The sequence below is a fragment of the Oncorhynchus nerka genome, linkage group LG18 (assembly GCF_034236695.1).
Source record: "Oncorhynchus nerka isolate Pitt River linkage group LG18, Oner_Uvic_2.0, whole genome shotgun sequence".
NCBI classification, from domain to species: domain Eukaryota; kingdom Metazoa; phylum Chordata; class Actinopteri; order Salmoniformes; family Salmonidae; genus Oncorhynchus; species Oncorhynchus nerka.
Genome location: NC_088413.1, coordinates 57,831,278 through 57,858,142, shown reverse-complemented (window position 1 = coordinate 57,858,142; position 26,865 = coordinate 57,831,278). Strand labels below are relative to the sequence as shown.

Below are 26,865 nucleotides of genomic sequence, written 5' to 3'. Positions count from 1 at the left end.
CATAGCCCATTCCAGCCTTGTGTAGGTCTACAATCTTGTCCCTGACATCCTTGGAGAGCTCTTTGGTCTTGGCCATGGTGGAGAGTTTGGAATCTGATTGATTGCTTCTGTGGACAGGTGTCTTTTATACAGGTAACAAACTGATATTAGGAGCATTCCCTTTAAGAGTTTATACTCCCTTTAAGAGTGTGCTCCTAATCTCAGCTCGTTACCTGTATAAAAGACACCTGGGAGGCAGAACTCTTTCTGATTGAGAGGGGGTCAAATACTTATTTCCCTCATTAAAATGCAAATCGATTTATAACATTTTTGACATGCGTTTTTCTGGATTTTTGTTGTTGTTATTCTGTCTCTCACTGTTCAAATAAACCTACTATTAAAATGATAGACTGATCATTTCTTTGTCAGTGGGCAAAAGTACAAAATCAGCAGGGGATCAAATACTTTATTCCCTCACTGTACATGTGTAGCCTATCATATATCCAGTAGACAAAAACAGTTCTGTCTGTCTGGAATTAACAGCTGTACACAGACCTACACTGTGATAAACAAAAAGGAAAACATGATCCAGACAAACACCGACAGGCAGAGGAGAGACATACACATAGTCACAAGCAGAGGGCACAGACTAGGGTTTGTGAGGCAAGTTGCAGTAACACATTTGTCACATACACAAGTAAAAAAACGAGTAAATATACACACACATAATTACAAAAACATAGACGGAGAGGCAAACACACAAAGACACCCAGAAGCGGTCACCCAGCCATACACACCTAACCACATATAATCCCCTAGACACTGGCACACACACACACACACACACACACAGCATCATTATGTTTATCACTCTGAACCAGCCCACCGACACCCATCACTCTAATTCCGTTTGTCTGTTTAGATTCGTTTTGCTTTAATCCTCCCTTGTTTGTGCACATCTGCGAGCACTGCAGCATCAGCAGAGAGAGAGAGAGAGACACAGACAGACAGACAGACAGACAGACAGACAGACAGACAGCGATAAAGCAAGCGAAGCACTTATAGAGAGAAACCGAGAGAAATCAGAGCACAGGGTAACTCTCAATCCTGCACCTCTGGTCCGGTACCGAAGGCTCCACCACCAGGGGTAGACAGGCATGTATTCCAGCCCAGAGAGGAGCACCCTGTCCCAGCCATGGAGCTGCCGCCATGCCCGCAGGCCCCGGTAATCACTGCACAGTCAAACACGCAGTCACAAAGGCTCATACACCAACACAACATTACAGGCTTTTTACACAGTATTACACCACATCTTATTATCCCATTCAAGTCCCTCTATTAGCTCAATTGGATGGTGGGATTTCCATTTGTAAATTGAGGGATTTTAGATTAGCTTGCCTGTCTGTCAGCGGTGAAATGCCCCCCTGAGATAGTGAATTATGTGACCAATCACATGTGAATCATTGCTTACGCATGCTGGTGCTGTGCATGAACCAGTGGTGTCAAGCACAAGAAAAAACATCCATTTTAACCTGTCAAAACACGTGTGTTTAGAAACAATGTGAGCCGATTTCTAATAGGGTCATGTTGTTTTACTTATTATTGTGAGTTGATGATACACATCATTTATATTGATGTACACTTGACATTGAACACAATGTTTTAACTTGAAATATAGTCCTAAACAGATCTTGTTTATAGTGATTACTATTACTGTATCCTCACCTACTACCAGCTGCTTTCTGCAGAAACACAGTCAGCTGACAGAAACCAAGGGCATGAATCACTCTTCTTCCCCAGGCCTCTCATTCAGACACGGAGTGAGAGAGAAGGAATGGCACCTCAAGTGAGCCGAGAGACGCGGCAAATTATGAAAATACCTATGTGTCCTAAACGGAGGCCGAGCTCTCTAATATGGCACAAAATTAGAACCTGGGGGAGAAAGTGTTGCCTGCTTGATTGGCAAAACCGCTTCTGGCCCGCTCCCCACCAATCCCCCTCCTTCAGCTCCTCTCGAAGCAAACAAAGATATTATCCCATGCCCAGTGGCACCATCTTGTACGGGGCAAACGGAGAGACCCCTGAAAGGCCAGGGGCGTCCATAAAGGGGCCTAAATGGTCGGTTTACTCCTCAATTATTTAAATAGATCTAAGAAGAGAGCGGAGAAAGGGGCTTTTTCTGACTCTCTGTAGTCAATGCGGAGAGAGTCCTTTCTCCACGGTAGCCATTTTCAATTACGCTCTGCACTGTTTTGTCTTTGATATAAGAAATTGCAGTGGTGGAGAGGGGCTGTATCAAATAAACAAATGTGTGTATGCAAGATAACAACGGGAACTTAGGATACAATTCAGTTAGCAGAGTATAACTCCAAGAGGTTATTTCACATTTGCAATACCGGAATACTAAAATACACATTTAAAGTACATACACAAATAGACTCAAAACACCCACACACCTGTCAGCGGAGCTTTAGGGGCGGAGGTGTACTATAGAGACAGAGTGTAAGAACCCTTTGTCCACAAATCCCCTGTGGTCCTCCATGCCCCTGGCTGCCTGGGTAAAGCCTTTATCCCTCCCCACCTCCCCAGCCTGGACAGAGAAGCCATGGATCCTCTCCTATCAGCCAGGCACCACCAGCCCCCCATGCCCTGCTAGAGGAGCAACACAGCCAGTAGGGCCAGGCCTCACCCAGGCTAGGGCCAGGCAGCCCACCAGAGGTATATGGGGGCTGGGGCCAGAGATAAGCAAGGGTTCAAGATTGATCCTGGAAATGTAGATGGCCAAATCCCCCAACCCCCTGACCCCTAATCCCTCCCATATCTGTCCCTATTGTTGAGGTCTTTATTAAAGAGACGATGAGGAGGTGGACGAGGAGGTGGAAAATGCTGTGGAGGTGTAGTAATGGGGGTCCTGAGGTGACTTTATCTTCCCCAGGCTTCTGGTGGAAGCAGGTAACAGGGCATCCCTCCCTGTGTCTACATGCTTTGCAGCAGGCCACTGTTGTGAAGGATTCTCATCTGTTCAACAACAAGCCCTTTCAATAAGCTCTATATCAGCAGCAGCAACAACACAAGGGCCTGTGACAACACAATAGACCTAATATTCTTACAAAAATACATGGACAAAGTACTCATCAACACAATGACTTAATCCATTTAAAAACAGGCAGGGACACTTAAAGGTGGAGAATACAAATGTGAGACTTTCCGTAAACAGGAGATAAACAAACCAACACAAACACATAAAGACAATGGAGAGAGCTGCTCGCACCTGTACAAACAGACACTCTGTAAACCCACAAACACACGGTGCCTGCAGGGTTTCAAACAACACCTGTCACACACTGAGACACACACTCATGAAGGTAATGGCAAACTTAATATGTAAGACAATTCACACATAACAACAGTCATTCCCACAGAGGAAAAGAACCTATAGCATAACACAAAGGAACAGGCTTGGACCCATGCTCTTGGCTTGTTGTGTTGTGCTTACAGTATAAAAACAGCTAACGACAAAAGGTGGAAACAACTTGAATATCCCAGCTAGTCTGTATGATGCTAAGGCACCTTGGAGTCTTAGTCATGACTATGGGGACACTCCACTCCATACTGTCGTCTATAAGACCTACTGTGCAAAACCAACCGACAAGAGCCACCGCATTAGATAAACCTGCAAGTATGGATGAATAACAAGAACAATCCTGTGCTAAAAATATGTTTTAGCACAGTAAGTTCAGTCACGGCCATTGGCCAGGAACACAGAAATGGGTCGCGCAGAGTAAACACCCATGAAACAGGTTTCCCTGTTTAGAAAACTGATCTGCAGGGAAGTTTTTCAGTGTAATATGCGGCAAAATCTGTGGCCAGCTCAGTACATTATGTCTCTCCAACCCCCCATTCTGTTACCAAACACCAGTCCCCCTACCCCCCTCCAACCTTCTCCATCCAGCCAGAGAGCAGAGGAGATAGACCCAGCCACTAAAGCTGTTTTTTCAGACCCTGCTCCCATTCGGTCTATCTGAGATACACAGAAAGCGGAGGTGTCGCTTTTCCGCTGGCATTTCGGACAGTATCTACTTATAGACGGAGAAAAAGAGAAAAGAAAAACAGAAGGGGTATTATCAGGGAGGGATGAGAGCAGCAAAGGCATTTTGTCTTTTTATTCCCCTCCTAAGCCCTGGGCTTTGCTCCCAATCCGATTGGTCGATACGGCCAGGGATGTAAATGAAATGCAAAGAGGAATAAGGCTGGCTTCCCTTCTCCAGTGTGCCCCCTATGTCCCCCCCCCCTCTCTCTCGTTCTCCCCCCTCCCCTATTTCTCTGTCGTCTCGGTCTCCCATTCACAGGATTGCTTCTCTCTTTCACCCTCCCTGTCTCTTTCCCCCCTCTCCCTCCATCCCTCCCCACTCCCTCTCCCTGGCTGGGCTCACAGCTCTTATCTCCTCAGACGCCCCACATTCCAGCATTGCCGTGGCTCCCTGCCTGCATCCGTGGTCATGGCGATTCCATGGGTTCCTACAATCCTTCGGCAGCTTGCTGATTTGGGGTGGGCAACTGAATCTCAGAGACAGGGGGACAGAGGGGTGTTAGAGAGGGAGGGAGACAGAAACGAGGACAGAGGGGTGTTAGAGAGGGAGGGAGACAGAAACGAGGACAGAGGGGTGTTATAGAGGGAGGGAGACAGAAACGAGGACAGAGGGGTGTTAGAGAGGGAGGGAGACAGAAACGAGGACAGAGGGGTGTTATAGAGGGAGGGAGACAGAAACGAGGACAGAGGGGTGTTAGAGAGGGAGGGAGACAGAAACAAGGACAGAGGGAATAAAGCAGAACCGAGGATGTGAGATGAGAAAAGGTTAACGACACAGAAAGGTGGCAAAGAGGGATAAAAACACAAGAAATATAATGGCAGATTTAAACAGCTTCAAATAGGTCTTTGGTGATTTTTTTGCATCTCCTTTTAATACTGATTTGTATATATTTGTATAAATCAGTAAATATACTTACACCAGAAATAAAATGTCTCATAGAAAAATATTACTAACACAGTAGAAACAGTAAAGTAAAGCTCTGAGAATGTTTAAAGTGGAAAAAATCTTTCTTAGAGTATTTTAATCTTTGGAGAACAGAAAAATATTTTTTCTGAGAGAGAGATGTACCATCTGTCCTAGGCCCGTTCTCATCAGCCAGCCCCGTGGACAGAGCAGAGGGCAGGTTGTTTTCTGAGAGGACCCGGAGCAGCACTTCTAGTGCTCTGCCCTCTCTGTCCATGCCATTAAAAGTACAATGAGAGCAGATGACAGGACAGGACACAGGAGTGGCTGTGGACCAGGTCTCATAGAAATCAGTGGCGCCCAAATATCAAACACACCAGCCCCAAAAGGTTCACAGACTGAGAATGTTTACGGTAAATTAGGTAGAAAGTCTATGCGAGAACAGAGGGGAGAAGGAATGAAAGGGAAAGTAGTTAAAGATGTAATTAAGTGTACTGAATCACCATGTCTCTCAGACCAGCCTCAAGTGACTGAGTCCATCTATCCAGGAGTGTGGGTCGTGCTGCTGAGGACCTTTGCATGTCTGGATGCAACGTCTCTGAGTGTCTGCGTGACTGTGGTTGTGACTCGATGTCTGCGTGACGGAATGTCTCTCTGGAAATGAAAGCGCTCCACTGCTCGGTGTGTGTGTGTGTGTGTGTGTGCGTGTGTTTTTCCTCTCTGCGTATCACTGGGGGGGGCACACACACACACACACCTCTAAAAGGGTCCCTGGCATTGTAACATTTCATATTTAATTTAAATCTATGAGGGATTATAGCTCTGTCGTCAAAGGGAGAAAAAAAAGCTAATTGAATCCATTGGTTTTTAAAGGACCAACTCAGATGGATGGATAGTCGGTGGGCAGGGATGGCGACTGGGAGCCAGGGTCACGCTAAGAGACCAGAGCCCAGGACAGCGTGGCAATGCACAAATCTGTCACAGATTAAGAGCCTGCTCTAATCCCCCATTTCTGCACTCAAATTGGGTTTCCCTCAATCTCAGCCCTGCCACCTAATGGGAGAAAAAGATAACTAAATCAGCAGGTGGCCACGGCCACATAATCATAACGTTAAAAGCTGTTTGAGAGAAAGAGATGCAGAGAGAGAGAGACAGAAAAATGAGATAGGGAAATAGTAAATAAAAGTATGTATGTGTGGGAGACTTGAACAGCTTGATTGGGTTCCATCCAGGCTGCAAAAGTCATGTAATGTCCCCAGTGGAAAACATTGCTGCAGTGTGAGGTGCAGCCTGGTTCCTGTTTATCTGGACAACCCCACCTCATCACAGAGAACCCCATCACCAGCACTACCTCCATATTAGGTCCCATGTTGTAGCCAATTATATGACAAGGGATGTTTTTCCTGCCCTACTTCATCACCGAATTTTCCAGGGCATCATACATATATTTGTCCATGATGACTGCCGGTAGAGCCCAGTCTACTCTCCACTGTACTGGGCGTGTTCAACCCCTGAGAAAACCCTTCATCCCAACCACCAGAGAAGTTAGAGCACCAGACGCAGCCTGTAGGTCAGTCAACATCCCCTGGCTGCCACACTCATTGAGAGGACCTCTCCTCCTCAGTCTCCATGGTGACCTGCAGTACTTCCTGTATGCCTGCTCTATCTGACACTCCCCTCCCTCACGGGGTGTGTTTCTGCCGGAGCCTGGTCCTCTCCTGCAGCAGGTGGGAGACGGCGGTGTGGATGGCGGGGGCCTGGGAGTCCGTGGGCTCCTTGTCCAGGTACAGGCTGAAGTGCTGGATGCTGCAGGTCAGCAGGCTGTCAGGGCTGTGGCCCTGCTTCCCTGAACGCAGGAGCCTCTCGCTGGCCAGGGCCAGGTTTTTATCCCAGTTGGGAGGGTAGTCTGTATGGCTCTCCACGATCTCCTTATAAAGCTGTCAATCACAAAGAACACAACTTGTACACAATAACTATAATCTATTGGTTTATGCTCATACTCCTATATGTTTACTATGGGAGGACTGACTCACAGTGTAGGAGAGCTCAAACAGGCGAGCTTTCCCCTCTCCCTGGATCCTCTCAGCCAGGTCAAACAGAAAGAAAGCCGTCTTCATCCTGAAACAAAGAGGATACATCACAGGCTCAGAGCTAAGTGCTGGATGGATGGATGAACCGTAGAGATCTATCTGCAGAGATGCACTAGCAGAATAGAGTGATTTATGTAGATGCTAGCTACACAACAGCATTTCATGTAGAATAGCTGGTGCTCTACCACACCAGACTGGGTTATGTAGATGTTTAAGCTAGCAGACAAGGGTGATCTGTCATAGAGGCTCTATCTGTAAACTATACATATACAGTGACCGTAACAGAGAAGAAGGAGTCAGTGTCTTCAGTGTTAACTCTTTACTGTACCTGGCCTGCCACATCTCCTCATTAGCCACCCTCTCCCAGGACCCTGGGTGGAAACTGGAACCGGACACAAAAACAGCTCTTAATCTCAACACCTCTGGGGCTTTTCTTATGCATCATTCTTTCCACACTATCATATTCATTCTGTATCATTATAGGTTTTAATACTGCACAAAAATATAAACGCAACAATTTCAAAGATTTTACTGAGTTACAGTTCATATAAGTAAAATCGGTTAATTCAAATAAATTATTTAGGCCCTAATCTATGGATTTCACATGACTGGGAATACAGATATGCACCTGTTGGTCACAGCTACCTTAAAAAAAGGGTAGTTGCCTGGTAATGTTGTCCCACTCCTCTTCAATGGCTGTGCAAAGTTGATGGATATTGGCGGGAACTGGAACACGCTGTCGTACACGACAATCCAGAGCATCCCAAACATGCTCAATGGGTGACATGTCTGGTGAGTGTGCAGGCCATTTTCAGCTTCCAGGAATTGTAAACAGATCCTTGCGACATGGGGCCGTGCATTAGCCTATCATGCTGAAACACTTGGTGATGGCGGCAGATGAATGGCACAACAATGGGCCTCAGGATCTTGTCACGGTATCTCTGTGCATTCAAATTGCCATCGATAAAATGCAATTCTGTTCATTGTCCACAGCTTATGCCTGCCCATACCATAACCCCACCTCCACCATGGGGCACTCTGTTCACAACGTTGATAGCAGCAAACCGCTTGCCCACACGACGCCATAAACGTAGTCTGCGGTTATGAGGCCGGTTGGACGTAATGACAAATTCTTTAAAACAACGTTGGAGGCGGCTTATGGTAGAGAAATTAACATTCAATTCTCTGGAAACAGCTCTGGTGGATATTCCTGCAGTCAGCATGCCAATTGCACACTTCCTCAAAAAACTCGAGACATCTGTGGCATTGTGTTGTGTGACAAAACTGCACATTTTAGAGCGGCCTTTTATTGTCCACAGCACAAGGTGCACCTGTGTGATGATCATGCTATTTAATCAGCTTCTTGATATGTCACACCTGTCAGGTGGAAGAATTATCTTGGCAAAGGATAAATGCTCACTCACAGGGATGTAAACAGATTTGTGCACAACATTTGAGAGAAATAAGCTTTTGGTGCGTATGGAACATTTCTGGGATCTTCTATTTCAGCTCATAAAACATGGGACCAACACTTTAGATGTTGCATTTATATTTATGTTCAGTGTATATTGTTCAACCAAGTATGCAGGCTTAGGTTTTCACAAACCTAATGTGAATATAGACAGTACTGTCAAAACATCAGACGGCAGAGCAACACCACCAACACATTAGACATGGAATAACCCACATATCCTTTTCCATTTGGTTGTGTATAAACACTTGACCTCTTCTTCTTCAAAATAATATTTTAACAGGGTTCTGAGCTAATATTTGGCTTGTGGGCATCGACCGACACGCTTGTGAGGGCGAGGGAAATAACGTCACAGTATTCAGCCATGATTATCGCAGTGAATGAGGGGCTGCTGGCAACGGCAACAGAATATGGAGCTTTGACTAATTCCACTTTTGACACACTTATTGACAAAACGCAATAAGAAACTCATTATGTTTCATCTTCAGTCTCATTTCAAATAGCTGAAGGCCTAATGTCTTGCTTTGGTATAATGCAGAAAGAGCTTCTGGATCAGAGCACGGAAAACAGAGGAAACCTTGCTGTAGGAACGTTGGTTCTCTGCCAGTATTGTGAAAGACCACATAGAGAAAGAATAGTCAACACCAAAGAGTATCTATGGACATAAGATTCCTCAATGGATTCCTAACTAGCATGTTTGTCATGGTAGAAACAAACATACAGTAAGTGTACAGAAATGATATGGCATAGGCCTCCAGCAGGGGTATCAAACTAATTCCATGGAGGGCCTAGCGTCTGCTGGTTTTGCCTTTCAATTAAGACCTAGACAACCAGGTGAGAGGATTTCCTTATTAATCGGTGACCTTAATTCATCAATCAAGTCCAAGGGAGGATGAAAACTCACAGACTCAGCCCTCCCTGGAATGAGTTTGATATCTGGTCTACAATATGACCATTTCCAAGGCGACTAGCAGAATCCCATAGACTCCCCATGGAGTGTAGGCTTCCCCCCCCACCCCTCCAGTGGGCCCTCTGGGTTTTGTGTGTAATGTACTGTGTACCTGTTGTGTGGCTCGGTCCAGTTATAGATGTAGCGGGTGCGACGGGCCCACTCCTCTGGGTGGAAGTGCTCCTGGGCAGGCACCAGGTGGTCACACACGCCTAGGGGCCAGCGAGAGAAGCTCCTCTCCCAGCTGGGGTCCCCGTCAGGCAGCCCGATGCAGGCCAGCACGGCCCCCCTGCAGACACACACAATCAGGCAGGTACCGTGCTTCTGAAGTGGGCAAGGCTGGAAACCCCTGAAGGGACCTAACCCTAGCTATCCATCTCCCGTCAAACACTTCTCACTCTCCCCTGAAACACTAATCACTCTCCCCTCAAACACTACTCACTCTCCCCTCAAACACTACTCACTCTCCCCTCAAACTACTCACTCTCCCCTCAAACTACTCACTCTCCCCTCAAACTACTCACTCTCCCCTCAAACTACTCACTCTCCCCTCAAACTACTCACTCTCCCCTCAAACTACTCACTCTCCCTGAAACACTAATCACTCTCCCCTCAAACACTAATCACTCTCCCCTCAAACACTAATCACTCTCCCCTCAAACTACTCACTCTCCCCTGAAACACTAATCACTCTCCCCTCAAACACTACTCACTCTCCCCCTCAAACTACTCACTCTCCCCTCAAACTACTCACTCTCCCCTCAAACACTACTCACTCTCTCCTCAAACACTACTCACTCTCCCCTCAAACACTACTCACTCTCCCCTCAAACACTACTCACTCTCCCCTCAAACTACTCACTCTCCCTGAAACACTAATCACTCTCCCCTCAAACTACTCACTCTCCCCTCAAACTACTCACTCTCCCCTCAAACACTACTCACTCTCCCCTCAAACACTACTCACTCTCCCCTCAAACACTACTCACTCTCCCCTCAAACACTACTCACTCTCCCCTCAAACACTTCTCACTCTCCCCTGAAACACTAATCACTCTCCCCTCAAACACTACTCACTCTCCCCTCAAACACTACTCACTCTCCCTCAAACACTACTCACTCTCCCCTCAAACACTACTCACTCTCCCCTCAAACACTTCTCACTCTCCCCTCAAACACTAATCACTCTCCCCTCAAACACTACTCACTCTCCCCTCAAACACTAATCACTCTCCCCTCAAACACTACTCACTCTCCCCTCAAACACTACTCACTCTCCCCTCAAACACTACTCACTCTCCCCTCAAACACTTCTCACTCTCCCCTCAAACACTTCTCACTCTCCCCTGAAACACTTCTCACTCTCCCCTGAAACACTACTCACTCTCCCCTCAAACACTACTCACTCTCCCCTCAAACACTACTCACTCTCCCCTCAAACACTACTCACTCTCCCCTCAAACACTACTCACTCTCCCCTCAAACACTACTCACTCTCCCTCAAACACTACTCACTCTCCCCTCAAACACTACTCTCTCCCCTCAAACACTACTCACTCTCCCCTCAAACACTACTCACTCTCCCCTCAAACACTACTCACTCTCCCCTCAAACACTACTCACTCTCCCCTCAAACACTACTCACTCTCCCCTCAAACACTACTCACTCTCCCCTCAAACACTACTCACTCTCCCTCAAACACTACTCACTCTCCCTCAAACACTACTCACTCTCCCCAAACACTACTCACTCTCCCCTCAAACACTACTCACTCTCCCCTCAAACACTACTCACTCTCCCCTCAAACACTACTCACTCTCCCCTCAAACACTACTCACTCTCCCCTCAAACACTACTCACTCTCCCCTCAAACACTACTCACTCTCCCCACTCTCCGCTCAAACACTACTCACTCTCCCCACAAACACTACTCACTCTCCCCACAAACACTACTCACTCTCCCCTCAAACACTACTCACTCTCCCCTCAAACACTACTCACTCTCCCCTCAAACACTACTCACTCTCCCCTCAAACACTACTCACTCTCCCTCAAACACTACTCACTCTCCCCTCAAACACTACTCACTCTCCCCTCAAACACTACTCACTCTCCCCACAAACACTACTCACTCTCCCCACTCTCCCCTCAAACACTACTCACTCTCCCCACAAACACTACTCACTCTCCCCACAAACACTACTCACTCTCCCCACAAACACTACCCACTCTCCCCACAAACACTACCCACTCTCCCCACAAACACTACCCACTCTCCCCACAAACACTACCCACTCTCCCCACAAACACTACCCACTCTCTCCACAAACAGTACCCACTCTCCCCACAAACAGTACCCACTCTCCCCACAAACAGTACCCACTCTCCCCACAAACAGTACCCACTCTCCCCACCCACTCTCCCCACAAACACTACCCACTCTCCCCACAAACACTACCCACTCTCCCCACAAACACTACCCACTCTCAACCCAGGTGGCTGCTAATAGAACTGAATAGGCATACATGGGAAGCACATACAGTACCAGTCAAACGTTTGGACACACCTACTCATTCAAGGGTTTTTCTTTATTTTTATTGTGCTCTTCAGTAAGGCCATTCTATTGCCAATGTTTGTCTATGGAGTTTGCATGTCTGTGTGCTTGATTCTATACACTTGTCAGCAACGGGTGTGGCTAAAATAGCCAAATCTACTAATTCTTCAAAGTAGCCACCCTTTGCCTTGATGACAGCTTTGCACACTCTTGGCATTCTCTTAGTCAGCTTCATGAGGTAGTCACCTGGAATGCATTTCAATGAACAGGTGTGCCTTGTTAAAAGTTAATTTGAGAAAATTCTTTCCTTCTTAATGCGCTTGGGCCAATCATTTGTGTTGTGACAAGGTAGGGTTGGTATACAGAAGAGAGCCCCTATTTGGTAAAAGACCAAGTCCATATTATGGCAAGAACAGCTCAAATAAGCAAAGAGAAATGACAGTCCACCATTACTTTAAGACATGAAGGTTAGTCAATCTGGAACATTTCAAGAACTTTGAAAGTTTACTCAAGTGCAGTCGCAAAAACCATCAAGCGCTATGATGAAACTGGCTCTCATGAGAACCGCCACCGGAAAGGAAGACCCAGAGTTACCTCTGCTGCAGAGGATAAGTTCATTAGAGTTACCAGCCTCAGAAATTGCAGCCCAAATAAATGCTTCACAGAGTTCAAGTAACAGACACATAAACATTACCTGTTCATAGGAGACTGTGTGAATCAGACCTTCATGGTCGAATTGCTGCAAAGAAACCACTACTAAATGACACCAATAAGAAGAGACTTGCTTGGGCCAAGAAACACAAGCAATGGATATTAGACCAGTGGAAATCTGTCCTTTGGTCTGATGAGTCCAAATATGAGACTTTAGGTTATTTGTGAGACACAGAGTAGGTGAACGGATGATCTCCGCATGTGTGTTTCCCACCGTGAAGCATGGAGGAGGTGGTGTGATGGTGCTTTGCTGGTGACACTGTTGGTGATTCACTTAGAATTCAAGGCACACTTAACCAACATGGCTACCACAGCATTCTGCACTGATACGCCATCCTATCTGGTTTGTGCTTAGCGGGACTATCATTTGTTTTTCAACAGGACAATGACCCAACACACCTCCAGGCTGTGTAAGGGCTATTTGACCAAGAAGGAGAGTGATGGAGTGCTGTATCAGATGACCTGGCCTCCACGATTACCTGACCTCAACCCAATTGAGATGTTTCGGGATGAGTTGGACCGCTCAGCATATGTGGGAACTCCTTCAAGACTGTAGGAAAAGTCTTGAGGTGAATCTGGTTGAGAGAATGCCAAGCTGGTTGAGAGAGTGTGCAAAGCTGTCATCAAGGCAAAGGGTGGCTACTTTGAAAATATATTTTGATTTGTTTAACACTTTTTTGGTTAGTACATGATTCCATATGTGTTATTTCATAGTTTTGATGTCTTCACTATTATTATACAAAGGAGAAAATAGTCAAAATAAAGAAAAACCCTTGAAAGAGTAGGTGTCCAAACTCTTGACTGGTACTGTATGCCTCCAGTCTTACCCAACAAATACACAGACGAGCATGTGCACACACACCATTCAGCTCTCTCCCATTCCTACTGCTCTGCTCCACTCTCCTCTCCAGTGCTGTGCCCTACAGGGTTGATCCCACTGGTCAGTGTTGCCCCCCTTAGAGACGTTCATGTTGGCCAAGCAAACACTGCCCCCTGGTGGGCTTGGCATTTTAAGGACTCTTAAAATGACTGTCCAACCCATTTGATCTATGTTTCCCCAGACTACTATAGTCAGATGGATACAGTAGTCACACAGTAAATCATATCTACTCATTATGTATTCAGTATTTCTCTGCAGTCTTTCCCACATATGGCTGAACCATTGTTACTCTTGAGGCAGCAGTTATAAGTCTTATTTCCTCAATGGACTGATCATTGTATCAACCACTCAGTGCTCCCATTCAACCTCACCAGTTCTCTCAACTCACTCTCTCACTCACTGTGTGTTGTGAGAGAGGAACTGCTCCAGACTGAAGGTGTCCTTCTCCTCAGTGTGGACCGGGTCCCACCAGAGCCCAGGGAAATGAACCCCAGGGTGATGCTGGCCCAGCTTGGCCACGTACCAGCTGTACGTCATCATCTGGAGGAGGAGAGAGTAGTAATGAATAGGAGCCTTACTGAGATCATCATCATCGCAACTCTATTGTCTAACTTGTATGGCCTGTCTTCAGTATCAGGTTCAGATTCATTTCCAATTCTATTATAATATAGCTCTAATTATAATATATAAAAAAGCTAGGCATGGTGTCCTGGGCCTAAATAAACCCAATATAAGGCTCAGTACTAACCTCCTGGTCAACGAGGTGTACGTCAGGCCGGACCCCCTGGCAGTAGTGGAGGTAGCGCAGGGAGTTCCCTGGGAGGTCTCCCCGGGTCAGGATGATAGAGTCTGGAGGAACAGAGGCCAGAAGCTCCCTGCCGAACCGCTCCACAACACTGTTAATGCTCTGATCACACTCCCTGGGAGGGATGCAACACAAACCTTTACAAGTCAACGGGAGCTAACATATTTTCTCTAACCACACTGACACTTAACAAGTGTACGTTTGTGTACACAGCAGCGAGGTTGTGTTTGTAGGTCTTCACTTCTGAGGATTGTGTGTGTGCATTCATGTACTGTATGCATGCTTTCAAGTTGCTCTGTGGTAAGTTGTCACAGCCCCAGCTCTGCCTATCTAATCGTGGGTAGACAGGTGCAATGGGTCTGACAGTGTAGGCCAGGCTCTCCTCCTGATCAAAGCAGCTGTGTGATAGCGGCCTCAGCCTGCCAGGCAGAGCGCAGCGCCATGCTGGTGTAATCTGCTGCCTCTCATGGCTAACATCTCACACTCAGCATTCACAGTGAAATCTATGTGCTAACCGTGCCTCTCTTTAGCCCCCACCATGGGGTGAGGAGAGACGGGAGAATAAAATACCTGCCATGTGGAGTGCAGGCTCCAGTTTGAAGTACAGAGAGAACTACTGGGTTAGCTCAGGTGAGACTAGTGTGGAGGGAGTTTTGGGAGTAAAATACTCAACACGTTTGTATGCGACCCCCTACCTATAAGACAACATGTATTTTCTAGTTTGTGCGGCAAACCTTGAAAACAGTTGGTGGTGAAGATACTACAGTGTTATAGCCCCACACACAGGATGTGCCATCAAGCCTAAGTCAGTTGACAGGTTATGATGCTTACCGATGGTTGGAGTGCACCATGTGTGCCAGGACACCTACGGTGAAGAGCCAGCCTCCGGCCCTCCACAGACCCCCATGGCCTAGCCTCCTCTCCAGGCCTGTGTGTGTCCAACTCAGGCCCAGCCCAGCCAGCACACACACCACAGCATCGCTCTGAAGCCAGAACCGCTCCACCTGCAGGGACCAAACACACAACACAGCCTTTTACCTGGGTCAGAGGAGACTGTGGCATCCCAACTCAGGCCCAGCCCAGCCAGCACACACAACACAGCCTTTTACCTGGGTCAGAGGAGACTGTGGCATCCCAACTCAGGCCCAGCCCAGCCAGCACACACAACACAGCCTTTTACCTGGGTCAGAGGAGACTGTGGCATCCCAACTCAGGCCCATCCAGTAGCGTCCCTGCCCGTTTTCCCTGCCTGCCCTAACTAAGCCCCATGGCCCATCACTCACCACTCCCAGCAGTAGGGGTCTGCTGATGTCCAGGTTGGCTCTCCAGGCAAAGAACAGGGAGTAGAGTAGCAGCATGGCCGTCAGTAGCCAGGGAACAACAAGGCGTCTCCTGGAGAGGAAGGACAGGCATCGCCATGAGAGAACTGGCCTTACACAGACATATACACAAAAATACCATATATATTACTTTCTCAATATCACATTTATTTTCACCCTCCCAACAAATACATGAAAATAGATCCAGTGCAATTCACTCCCAAATTCATCAAGGTACAGGAGAGATAACATCACACCGCCTGTAGACAGACTCACTATTACAGCGAACACGTTCTGTAGCCCACAGCATGATTGCTTTCCTAATGCTGGGTCTGGATGACAGCGTGTGAGTCACTGTGTGACGGGCCAACCACTCTGCCTCACATCACCATTACAGCACAGAGGATGGTTGTAAATGGTTTTATAAACGAACGAAAAAGCACTATCCCCTAGTGGTAATCAAAACACAATTATGTGAATGGAAATGAGAATTGGAAAAAATAGCATATTTATTGTGCTGTATTTCAGGAAACTTGACTTTCCATGGAATATCAATGGAATGACCCACGTATGTTTGCGTGTGTGTGCAGGTGTTCACGTACATACATGCTTGTGTGTCTGTGTGTAAAGCCAAGTGTATCAAAGTGCCCCCCAAGAGAGGTGGAAGAGGGTGGGTAGGGGTGGTAGGGGGTGGAAGAGGGTGGGTAGGGGTGGTAGGGGGTGGAAGAGGGTGGGTAGGGGTGGTAGGGGGTGGAAGAGGGTGGGTAGGGGGTGGTAGAGGGTGGGTAGGGGTGGTAGGGGGTGGTAGGGGGTGGGGGTGGAAGGGGTGGTAGAGGGTGGGTAGTGGGTGGAAGAGGGTGGGTAGGTGTGAGGCAGGGGGTGGGTAGTGGGTGGAAGAGGGTGGGTAGGGGGTGGTAGGGGGTGGATAGGGGTGGAAGAGGGTGGGTAGGGGGTGGTAGGGGTGGAAGAGGGTGGGTAGGGGGTGGTAGGGGGTGGAAGAGGGTGGGTAGTGGGTGGGTAGGGGGTGGGTAGGGGTGGGTAGGTGTGAGGCAGGGGGTGGGTAGTGGGTGGTAGGTGGTGGGTAGGGTGAGGCAGAGGGTGGGTAGTGGGTGGAAGAGGGGGTGGTAGGGGGTGGGTAGGTGTGAGGCAGGGGGTGGGTAGGAGGTGGTGGAAGAGGGTGGGTAGGGGGTGGAAGAGGGTGGGTAGGTGTGAGGCAGGGGTGGGTAGGAGGTGGTGGAAGAGGGTGGGTAGTGGGTGGAAGAGGGTGGGTAGGTGTGAGGCAGGGGGTGGGTAGGGTGAGGCAGAGGGTGGGTAGGTGTGAGGCAGGGGGTGGGTAGGGTGAGGCAGAGGGTGGGTAGGTGTGAGGCAGGGGGTGGGTAGGAGTTGGTGGAAGAGGGTGGGTAGTGGGTGGAAGAGGGTGGGTAGGTGTGAGGCAGGGGGTGGGTAGGGTGAGGCAGGGGGTGGGTAGGGTGAGGCAGAGGGTGGGTAGGGTGAGGCAGAGGGTGGGTATGGTGAGGCAGGGAATGGATAGGGTGAGGCAGAGGGTGGGTAGGGTGAGGCAGGGAATGTATAGGGGTAGGTAGGTGGTGGGAAGGGTTTCAAATTTACATCCCAAATGCTAATAATTGCCCTGAAGCAAGGTTCGTCTGCCAGGTGTTTCCTTACCTGTCCCAGGAGATGAGGAACATGCCCAGTCCAGCCAGGAACAGCACAGGGAGGGACAGGTCAGCCATACAGTGGTCCAGCTGAGCCCTGACCCACACACACACACAAAACCTCTGATGACCAATCAAACTGAAGGACACCAATTACTGAATGTCCTCTCATTTCCTCCTCATCAGATTGGAATACACCAGTAACTGTGCCCCCCCCCCAATCAAACAGACTAACTCTGTTGACTGTATGCACCCCCAGTCCCCACCCTTCCATTCCCATTCGAGCGACAGACACCAATGAATGTGTCCTCCACTCAACCCCTGTCAGAGTGCCTGTCAGTCACAGAGACACTTTCCCAGAGCATCTTCTTTAATACCCATCTCTATTTGATGGCTTATTGAGTCTCTATCAGGGGAGAGAGAGAGTGTGTGTGTGTGTGTGTGTGTGTGTGTGTGTGTGTGTGACTGTGTCAGCTTGTCTAGCGGAGTTTACATCCCCGATGTGACATGCTTGTCATGCTTGCCTCTCTCCCTTGTCTTGAAGGTGTGCTTGTCCATCAACCAGCAGGGGTGATGGAAGGGGGCGGGGGCTGGTGGTGGGGGGTCTTAAGACGCATACTCCCCACCCGTCGTCAGCCATAGACAATTACAGAAGTTGGATGACGGAGGGGGGAGATGGAGGGGGTTGTTGGAGGAAAACAAATCTCTCCGCTATATTGCAGTGTCTGTCATCACAGCTTGTCACGCTTAAACACCAGAGCAGAGTGATCATTTCAAACTGCTGGAGAAACAGAACACAGGGATTTGGCCCTCTAAGCAGGTTCAGTTCTGCTTTGATGGGAGAGAGGGAAGAACAAAAGAGAGAGAGAGGAGAGAGACGGGATCCAGTGCTGGCGATGGATGGGCTGCCTCCTTCAGAACAGAACTGATGGGTTTTTGTGTGATGTTTAAACCTGTCTGTCTCGAGCCAAAACCATGAGAAAACCCACTCTGTCACTTCTACAGATCACATTATCCAATGAATGACCTTCAAATGCACAACATTTAAAAGCAAGACACCAGAACAATTCATGCTATAGCAATGACTTCATCTGTAAAATAAAGTGAATGAATATTCTAATAAAGATGGGCATACTCACTTTAGCATCATGGTGAGGTTCCCGGTACCTTCTGTCTTGGCCTAGGGTCACATATTAAAGAAACAACCACATCAATCACCACTACACGTCCCACACTAGAGTTTGTGGTCAAGCTCAAAGATAATGTATGTTGGTACCGGTAAATGTATAGAAGTATGTACCAGGCTGAAGGTGCCGTATTCAGTCCTCAGTAGGTGAGTAAAGAGGCCTGAGAGGGAAGTCTGGTCTCCCCAGCTCCAGCGAGCTGTGTTCAGGTAGGAGGAGATAGGCAGGTAGACGTAGGGCAGTAGACCCCCCAGGAAACACAGTCCCAGAGACATCAGCCCACAGACAGACAGCTCCTGACACAATCACACAATAAACATATATTCAGCATCCTTACAGATGGGCCAGTTCTTCTACCTGGTTGTGTTACATCTCTATGGCCACTCAGATGGAGAAGAGCCTGTCGTTAAACTTACTCTGTGAGAGTAGAGTTGGAGCAGGACCCAGGGAATGATGACCACCACGTACAACACCAGAGTGTGCTGGTTACACAGACCCAGGCCACAGCACAGCGCCCCCCAATGGGAAACCTGACAACAACAAGAGGAGACTTAATTCCTCATATTATATATAGCATTTCTGTCATTGAAAGAAATATACAAATCAAATGACGAAACATGAAATCTGTAAATTCACACCATATTTCTATAGGTTGTACAGTATAGTTTCCTGAGGCAGACAGTTGTGATATCACCAGTTGTGATATCACCATGGAACAGTCTATCTGGTCTGGGAGATGTGGCTGATATGCATGTTCTGTCCCGTGTGAGGGTGGAAGCTGTGGAGGGAGTGTGTGCCGAGGGCTGGGTTACCTTCCTCCTCTGGGGGGCACTGTCAGCACAGTGGAAGCTGGTAGTCAGGGAGAAGAGGAGCCCAACAAAGAGGTTGTTGAGGGAGAAGACCTCAGCCACCACCGACCACTGCCAGCTGAGCCTGGACACAGCAAACACCCCCCCAGCCAGAACCGCACCCGGCCCTGGGCCTGCCAGTCTAGAGTAGAAGGAGAGGGTGAGGCACGGGGGTTAACACACAAATTTAACTGCTCAAGAAATCATATAATTTTTTTCAGTTTTTAATTGTAGAGTAACTGTCTAATCATAGGTATGAGCAGCTCCGGGCAATGTGGGCATGAGTAATTATCCCAAAGCTAGATCTGAAAATCATATTTAGGATTGACGTATATGATTGCTCAAAAAATCATTGGCACATGTTTGTTAATTATGGAGTACTTGTCATTGCAATAAATCTTAGATTTGCATAGCAATAGGTACTATCTAAAATCTAGGCCATTCCCATACCTATCCTTCAACCTTCCTCTCCAGCAGCACCAGAGCAACCTGACATAAGAACCATTATGGGAGATATGGTCCTTTACTTCAATAATGTGTGCACAAAAGTTTCCCCCTGCTTCCTCTCCTGCCTCCATCTCTTTAGTGGTAACTGAAGCAAAGTTGGGATAATCCGTCATATACTAAGACCCACCACTTACTAGAAAGAGAGACAGAGGGAGAGGAAGAGGGACAACAAATGATGAGGAGGAGAAGAAGGGGCAGAAAAGAAAAAGAGTAAAGAGATGTGTGAGTGGGGGGGGGGGTGAGAGTACGAGGAAAAAGTTGAGGGGGAGAAAGAGGAAGAAAAAAAAGCAGCCTAGTCCCCGGCACGCTGGCTCTGAAATATGAGCGGGCTCCACAGTTAAGGAAGTCAGGCAGTATGGCCCTTTCCGCCATTGTGTGGAGTGGCTTAGAGTCCTCATCAGCCTATCAGCTAACTGACAGGCAGAGAGCTGCTCTATTCAGCACGGCAGATACAAGCTGCAGGCCAAACGGCTGCCAGGTCCCTTATGACCCCACAATCCCTTGCCGGTGACAGCTTCAAGCTCCATAGCAAATTAGGCGCTCTCACATTACAATCGCAGAAGACAGATTCCATTAACGGTATCTGAAATTGAGTAGAGAGCAGGCCCGTTATCAGACCTGACTCATAAGCACCGCCATTAATCACAAGGCATGATACCATTTATACATTTCCAGCTCGCTGCCTGCCGCTGTGATAGTCAGCCACAAAAGGCCTGATGAGACTTAGGCTAGGGGAACAATGGAGCTTTCTGAGGAAAGCGCGGTAAATCAAGAAAAAAGAGACGGAGAGGAGAGTAAAAAATACCTCTCCTATCCTCCAGTCTTTTCGCTCTGTGTTCTATGTGATGCAGGGCTGTAGTGGGGGGTGTTGAAGGGGTGTCTGGGTGTGGGTTCAGTCTTAGTAAGAGATAGCAGTGTCTTTCTCACTGCACCGATCCAGGAATTAGTTGTAACTTGAAGGGTAGGAGGAAGGGGTGGGGGCAGATGGAGACATTTGTTGAGGGGCAGGGACTCCCCGCACCCTCAATTCTACCCCCCTGCGTGGCAATTAACCCCAGCCCACACGCTTAGCAGGGGGGCTGGTTTTGAGGTAGAGCAAGGTGCTGCGCAGTAGTGGGGGTCCCTGGAAGTAATGGGGATATTACACCAGGCTTGCTTTGGCTTCTACAGACCTGCCTGACAAGCACACTCCCGCATACACACAATCACACTCCTGTCCCCTTGCCCTTTATTCCTTCTGAGAGACTGACACATCTCTCTCCTAGGGCCTGTCAGTGTGTAACAACCCAGTGATGTGTGTACTCTCAGGTTTAAATGACCTGTCTGTCTGCAGAGGACCACCTGGGTTCCCAGTCAGTCTTTTAGCCTCTCCTTGGCTCATTCTCTGGGCTAAGTCTGGGGCTGGCTGCTCCCGTGGTAGAGAGATGAAGAGTAAGGGACTGACTCCATTGTGGCCATGTTTCCTGTTATCAAAGCTCAGTGTTTTGCAGGATGCTGCTGTGTTGTAATGTTGTGGCTCACTGACAATAGCTGTCTGGTTGAGACATGGCAAGAGAATAATATGTTGTCAAGCGAGTGTATTTTACCCCGAACTGATCTAGTGTGCCAGAATGTCTCAGTCTCATCACTGGGGTAATTTACAGGATGACAAAGGAATTCTAAACAGAAATGCTGTACAGAAATGCTATGTATTTCATGAAGATATTGGGAGATCATTGCCCTGCTAAAGAAACATACAAACCATTTAAGAGGAAAGAATCCTGGAAATTTGAACAATAATCATCAAGCTCTTACTGAAGTAAAATACATCGACCAAAATCGTACAACAATTCACTCTCTAAATGAGAAATATCCTAAATAGAGTATAAACTGTAGGTCAGTAAGCAGAAGAAGAAAAAATACATTCAAGATAAACACAAACACTCCATGTCCACAATCCATGTCCTCAAACCAACACAGATATAGTTCCCAGTGTCCTCTACGGGGACAGACAGTAGGACACACATAGCTTGCCACTGTCACTTTGAAGAGTCAAAGCAAAACCTGCCTCATTTACCACCTCAGTTCCTAAACATGGGCCAGAGGCTTGCCAGCACTGCACTGAAATCCAGCACCAAACGCCTGCCTGCCGTGCGCTTGTCTGGGCTGGCCTCAATAACGCAACACAAAGGGCCACCAGCAGCCTGTCTGTAGTGAATGTGTAGGGAATGAGGCAACACAAAGGGCCACCAGCAGCCTGTCTGTAGTGAATGTGTAGGGAATGAGGCAACACAAAGGGCCACCAGCAGCCTGTCTGTAGTGAATGTGTAGGGAATGAGGCAACACAAAGGGCCCACCAGCAGCCTGTCTGTAGTGAATGTGTAGGGAATGAGACAACACAAAGGGCCCACCAGCAGCCTGTCTGTAGTGAATGTGTAGGGAATGAGGCAACACAAAGGGCCCACCAGCAGCCTGTCTGTAGTGAATGTGTAGGGAATGAGGCAACAGAAAGGCCGCCAGCAGCCTGTCTGTAGTGAATGTGTAGGGAATGAGGCAACACAAAGGGCCCACCAGCAGCCTGTCTGTAGTGAATGTGTAGGGAATGAGGCAACACAAAGGGCCACCAGCAGCCTGTCTGTAGTGAATGTGTAGGGAATGTGGCAACATAAAGGGCCCACCAGCAGCCTGTCTGTAGTGAATGTGTAGGGAATGAGGCAACACAAAGGGCCCACCAGCAGCCTGTCTGTAGTGAATGTGTAGGGAATGAGGCAACACAAAGGGCCCACCAGCAGCCTGTCTGTAGTGAATGTGTAGGGAATGAGGCAAGACAAAGGGCCCACCAGCAGCCTGTCTGTAGTGAATGTGTAGGGAATGAGGCAACACAAAGGGCCACCAGCAGCCTGTCTGTAGTGAATGTGTAGGGAATGAGGCACGACAAAGGGCCACCAGCAGCCTGTCTGTAGTGAATGTGTAGGGAATGAGGCAACACAAAGGGCCCACCAGCAGCCTGTCTGTAGTGAATGTGTAGGGAATGAGGCAACACAAAGGGCCCACCAGCAGCCTGTCTGTAGTGAATGTGTAGGGAATGTGGCAACACAAAGGGCCCACCAGCAGCCTGTCTGTAGTGAATGTGTAGGGAATGAGGCAACACAAAGGCCCACCAGCAGCCTGTCTGTAGTGAATGTGTAGGGAATGAGGCAACACAAAGGGCCACCAGCAGCCTGTCTGTAGTGAATGTGTAGGGAATGAGGCAACACAAAGGGCCCACCAGCAGCCTGTCTGTAGTGAATGTGTAGGGAATGAGGCAACACAAAGGGCCACCAGCAGCCTGTCTGTAGTGAATGTGTAGGGAATGAGGCAACACAAAGGGCCACCAGCAGCCTGTCTGTAGTGAAAGTGTAGGGAATGAGGCAACACAAAGGGCCACCAGCAGCCTGTCTGTAGTGAATGTGTAGGGAATGAGGCAACACAAAGGCCCACCAGCAGCCTGTCTGTAGTGAATGTGTAGGGAATGAGGCAACACAAAGGGCCACCCGCAGCCTGTCTGTAGTGAATGTGTAGGGAATGAGGCAACACAAAAGGCCCACCAGCAGCCTGTCTGTAGTGAATGTGTAGGGAATGAGGCAACACAAAGGGCCCACCAGCAGCCTGTCTGTAGTGAATATGTAGTGAATGAGGCAACACAAAGGGCCACCAGCAGCCTGTCTGTAGTGAATATGTAGTGAATGAGGCAACACAAAGCGCCAGACCAGGGGATGGACTGTCACATATAATGCCACAGCCGTGCCATCGCAGATCAGCCCTCCACTGTTCTCTCACTCTGTGCGTGGCGCTTTGGGAGAGACATGGCAGGAAAAGAACCACACATTCCTGAAGAGGCTAGGATGAAGCCCATGAAGTGGTGTCCTGGCCTGGTCTGGTGTGACAGAGGGTTCCAGCTGGCCTTGGCTCAGTAACACTGACACCCCAGGGTTTAGATGTGGCCAGGACAGGACAGTGGGCTGAACACTGAGGATCTTTAGATAATATGACAGTGTTTCTGGTTAAGTGCTCTGTTGCATCACATTTGGGAAACAGACATGCAAATCTGTTTTTGGGCCAAGCTAAGTAATAGAGGTAACAATTTAACTATCTACTATAAAGCATATATTACACAGGTCTAAGTAGATCATACACATGATATTATGGGTGCTACATATATCATTATAAAAATGTTTTTATTTATTTATTCATAATACCTAGCCTTCCAGCAGCTAGCAAACAAACGTTCCTAAATGTGCACACATTCCTGTTTAAATTCCCCAATCAGGCAGAAGCAGCAACCACAGCAGCAGATAGGAGAGAAGAGGAGGTAAATCAGGACCAGAGAGTGGAGCGTGCCTCAGTCACCCCTCCTCCAGGAGAGCACCCGCCCTCGCCCAATGCTCCCGAGTACATGCAAAATTAATCACCACAATCCCGCTCAAACAATGCAGCCACTGACATGACAATTTCTCCCAGAATGCCATCTTAATCTCCAGCCCAACACACAAAAATTACACAAAACAGAAAAAAACAAATTACAGAAATCCGGTGCTTATGTGATTCACAGAAAGCCATTTTTATGCTGCTGCTGCGGCTATTTCAACAAAGTCATTAGGCAGCCACCACTGATATATAAATGTTACTCTATAGATTCCATTAACTAATTCTGGCTGAATTGTAATTGCCGAGTCTGATCCGTCGACTAGCCTGGTGTCTTATTAAGACTGCCTGTGGTGGGTGAGGGATGTACAATTTACGTCCGAGGCAGACACAATCTCAGGGCCACAGGCGAGAGGAATATTAAACTGGTACTTTGTTATGCTGTCTATCTACCCCCCTCATACCCCCCTCTATCCCCATCCCACTGCCAGTAATGAGGAAATAACATCTTCATTAAACATCTGTTTAACTGTATTACAGGATGAATCCTAGGGGGAACCATTGGTCATGCTGAGGATGGGGGGTGAGAGGAGCAGGAGGCCTCATGTCCCAGGAGACAGTAGGATATCATACAGACAGGGCAAAGGTCCAAACATAGGAGCTTTTAAACAATACCAATACAACTACCCCCTTCAATCTATGGTTGAGAGAAGTATGGCTCTGAACACTAAGTGCCTTGATGTAGATTCTACCTGACCACAACAGATGTGAAAGGGAGGGGCTGCCTTGCCACCAGCAGGGGGGTAGCGGATGGAGAAAGGGGGACGCTCAGCTGTTTTCCCCCACCCCATTCATCCCTATAAAACCACACACACACACACACACACACACACACACACACACACACTGATCCAGTGATGACCTCGCCACACATGTCCTTCCAGCAGCCCCAGCCCAGTGGAAAAACAAGCCACCTGAGTGAGCAGCAGCGGGGGGTAGGGAGGGGGAGCACCATCAGGGCCATATGGTGGAGGCCCTATAAGGAGCCTGGGCCACAGCACTGGGCACTAGGCATGGTCTGGCACACCGCCCGCCCTGCGGTCCACTGACGTATCAGCTGGTCCACACAGGCCCGCTCTTGGCAGGTGAGTGTCTCGCCGGTGTGCCTTTGGGATGGGGGAGGGAGGGGACGGGGCACATTTGGTGCGCCTCACGAATCCTGTTGTTATGTAATCGTACGATCACACGACGTCTCAAAAGTGCTGATTGTTGGATGTTGGTGGGGACAGTGTTTTTGTTGTTTTAGCGTTCCACTGGCTGTGTCAGTGTACTCCGTCTCAGTCTCTGGTCTCAGGATTACTATAGGAACGGCGTGAGAGAGATTCCTCTCAGGTAGCACAGATTCAGAGGAGCTTTAGTTGATAAACTGTGAAATGAGGGAGCACCAAATACTGAGCTCTTTGGATTATCCTCTTTCACAGGGTACACACGTTCTTATAGTCCTCCTGAGACTGTATAGAGGACTTTTGTAGGACTGATAGGGTCATATTTTATTCCTAGGAAGTTTCAAGTGCAATCGTACCCCTGCACATCCACTCGGTACTGGTACCCCGTGTATATAGCCAAGTTATCGTTACTCATTGTGTATTTATTTATTCCTTGTGTTATTGTTTTTCTATTTTTCTCTCTGCATTGTGGGAAGGGCCCGTAACTATGCATTTCACTGTTAGTCTACACCTGTTGTTTACAAAGCATGTGACAAAAAAACATTTGATTGACTAATTATCATCATTATGGCCACCGTCCTTAAAGGCTTGTTTAGTCCTGGTGTGATAACATAGGAGACGGGCAATTTGTCCATCAAACCATGTGATCAAGCCAAGTGTGCTGTAATTGACAAATCAAAGGGAAGCTAAGTGCTACATTTTACACTTACGCAACTGGCAGTTTAGGGAGAAATGGCTTCCAAGTCTATCAATTTACATTCCACCACATTAAAAAACAGCAATCTGTCCGACTAATTTAAATTGATACATCAAAGGCTTGCTATGTTGGGAATATTACAGACGAATTTCAAGGTCTTGCAATTTACTGTTTTGGAGGAACTGCCTTCAAGTCCATGAAAAAATAAAAAAGTGGATATCATGTAATAACTTCAATGCAATAATTCCCTACGCATTTGAAACTGTGACTATTCCTCTGGTGCAACCACTTGCATAACCACTCTCAAAATACTGCTGTGATACAAACAAAAGTTACATGGAGATTGGATACCAACCAGGGTAAATGTCAATCACAGACATAGAATAGGTATTACTATAGTTCAGCTTAGTGAGATTAGCTCAAATGTTCCTGAGGGGGCTGAGCAGGGAGGGAGTGCAGACTGGTCAGTCTTGGCATTTAGTCTGAGGGCCAGGTCTGGCCGGAGGGACCCCCACAGGGGCGTGGCATGTCATCTCTGCCACCCTACCGGGCACGGGCGAAGCACCCAATGCCCCCAGCGACCATTCCGGAAACCATCTACCCCCCTTGCCC

The 26,865-nt window shown here is 48.0% G+C and overlaps 1 protein-coding gene across 2 annotated transcripts in view; it reads right to left on the bottom strand.

Moving 5' to 3' along the window:
* Window positions 1–5,058: 5,058 nt before the first annotated feature.
* The window catches only part of LOC115146202 (protein O-mannosyl-transferase TMEM260), a 36,999-nt gene continuing 15,192 nt past the window's right edge, over window positions 5,059–26,865 (bottom strand). Inside the window, exons 5-17 of one of the 2 annotated variants that reach the window (XM_029688133.2) lie at window positions 19,405–19,582; window positions 19,009–19,122; window positions 18,709–18,888; window positions 18,548–18,588; window positions 17,419–17,505; window positions 15,718–15,826; window positions 15,266–15,438; window positions 14,378–14,549; window positions 14,030–14,169; window positions 9,596–9,772; window positions 7,392–7,445; window positions 7,007–7,091; window positions 5,059–6,910 (exon numbers count right to left, since the gene is read on the bottom strand). In XM_029688133.2, the coding sequence (XP_029543993.2) occupies window positions 6,656–6,910; window positions 7,007–7,091; window positions 7,392–7,445; window positions 9,596–9,772; window positions 14,030–14,169; window positions 14,378–14,549; window positions 15,266–15,438; window positions 15,718–15,826; window positions 17,419–17,505; window positions 18,548–18,588; window positions 18,709–18,888; window positions 19,009–19,122; window positions 19,405–19,582 (1,765 nt within the window). In that variant the 3' untranslated portion in view covers window positions 5,059–6,655. The remainder of the gene's footprint in view (window positions 6,911–7,006; window positions 7,092–7,391; window positions 7,446–9,595; window positions 9,773–14,029; window positions 14,170–14,377; window positions 14,550–15,265; window positions 15,439–15,717; window positions 15,827–17,418; window positions 17,506–18,547; window positions 18,589–18,708; window positions 18,889–19,008; window positions 19,123–19,404; window positions 19,583–26,865) is intronic. The other variant, XM_065004221.1, reaches the window with a different exon arrangement.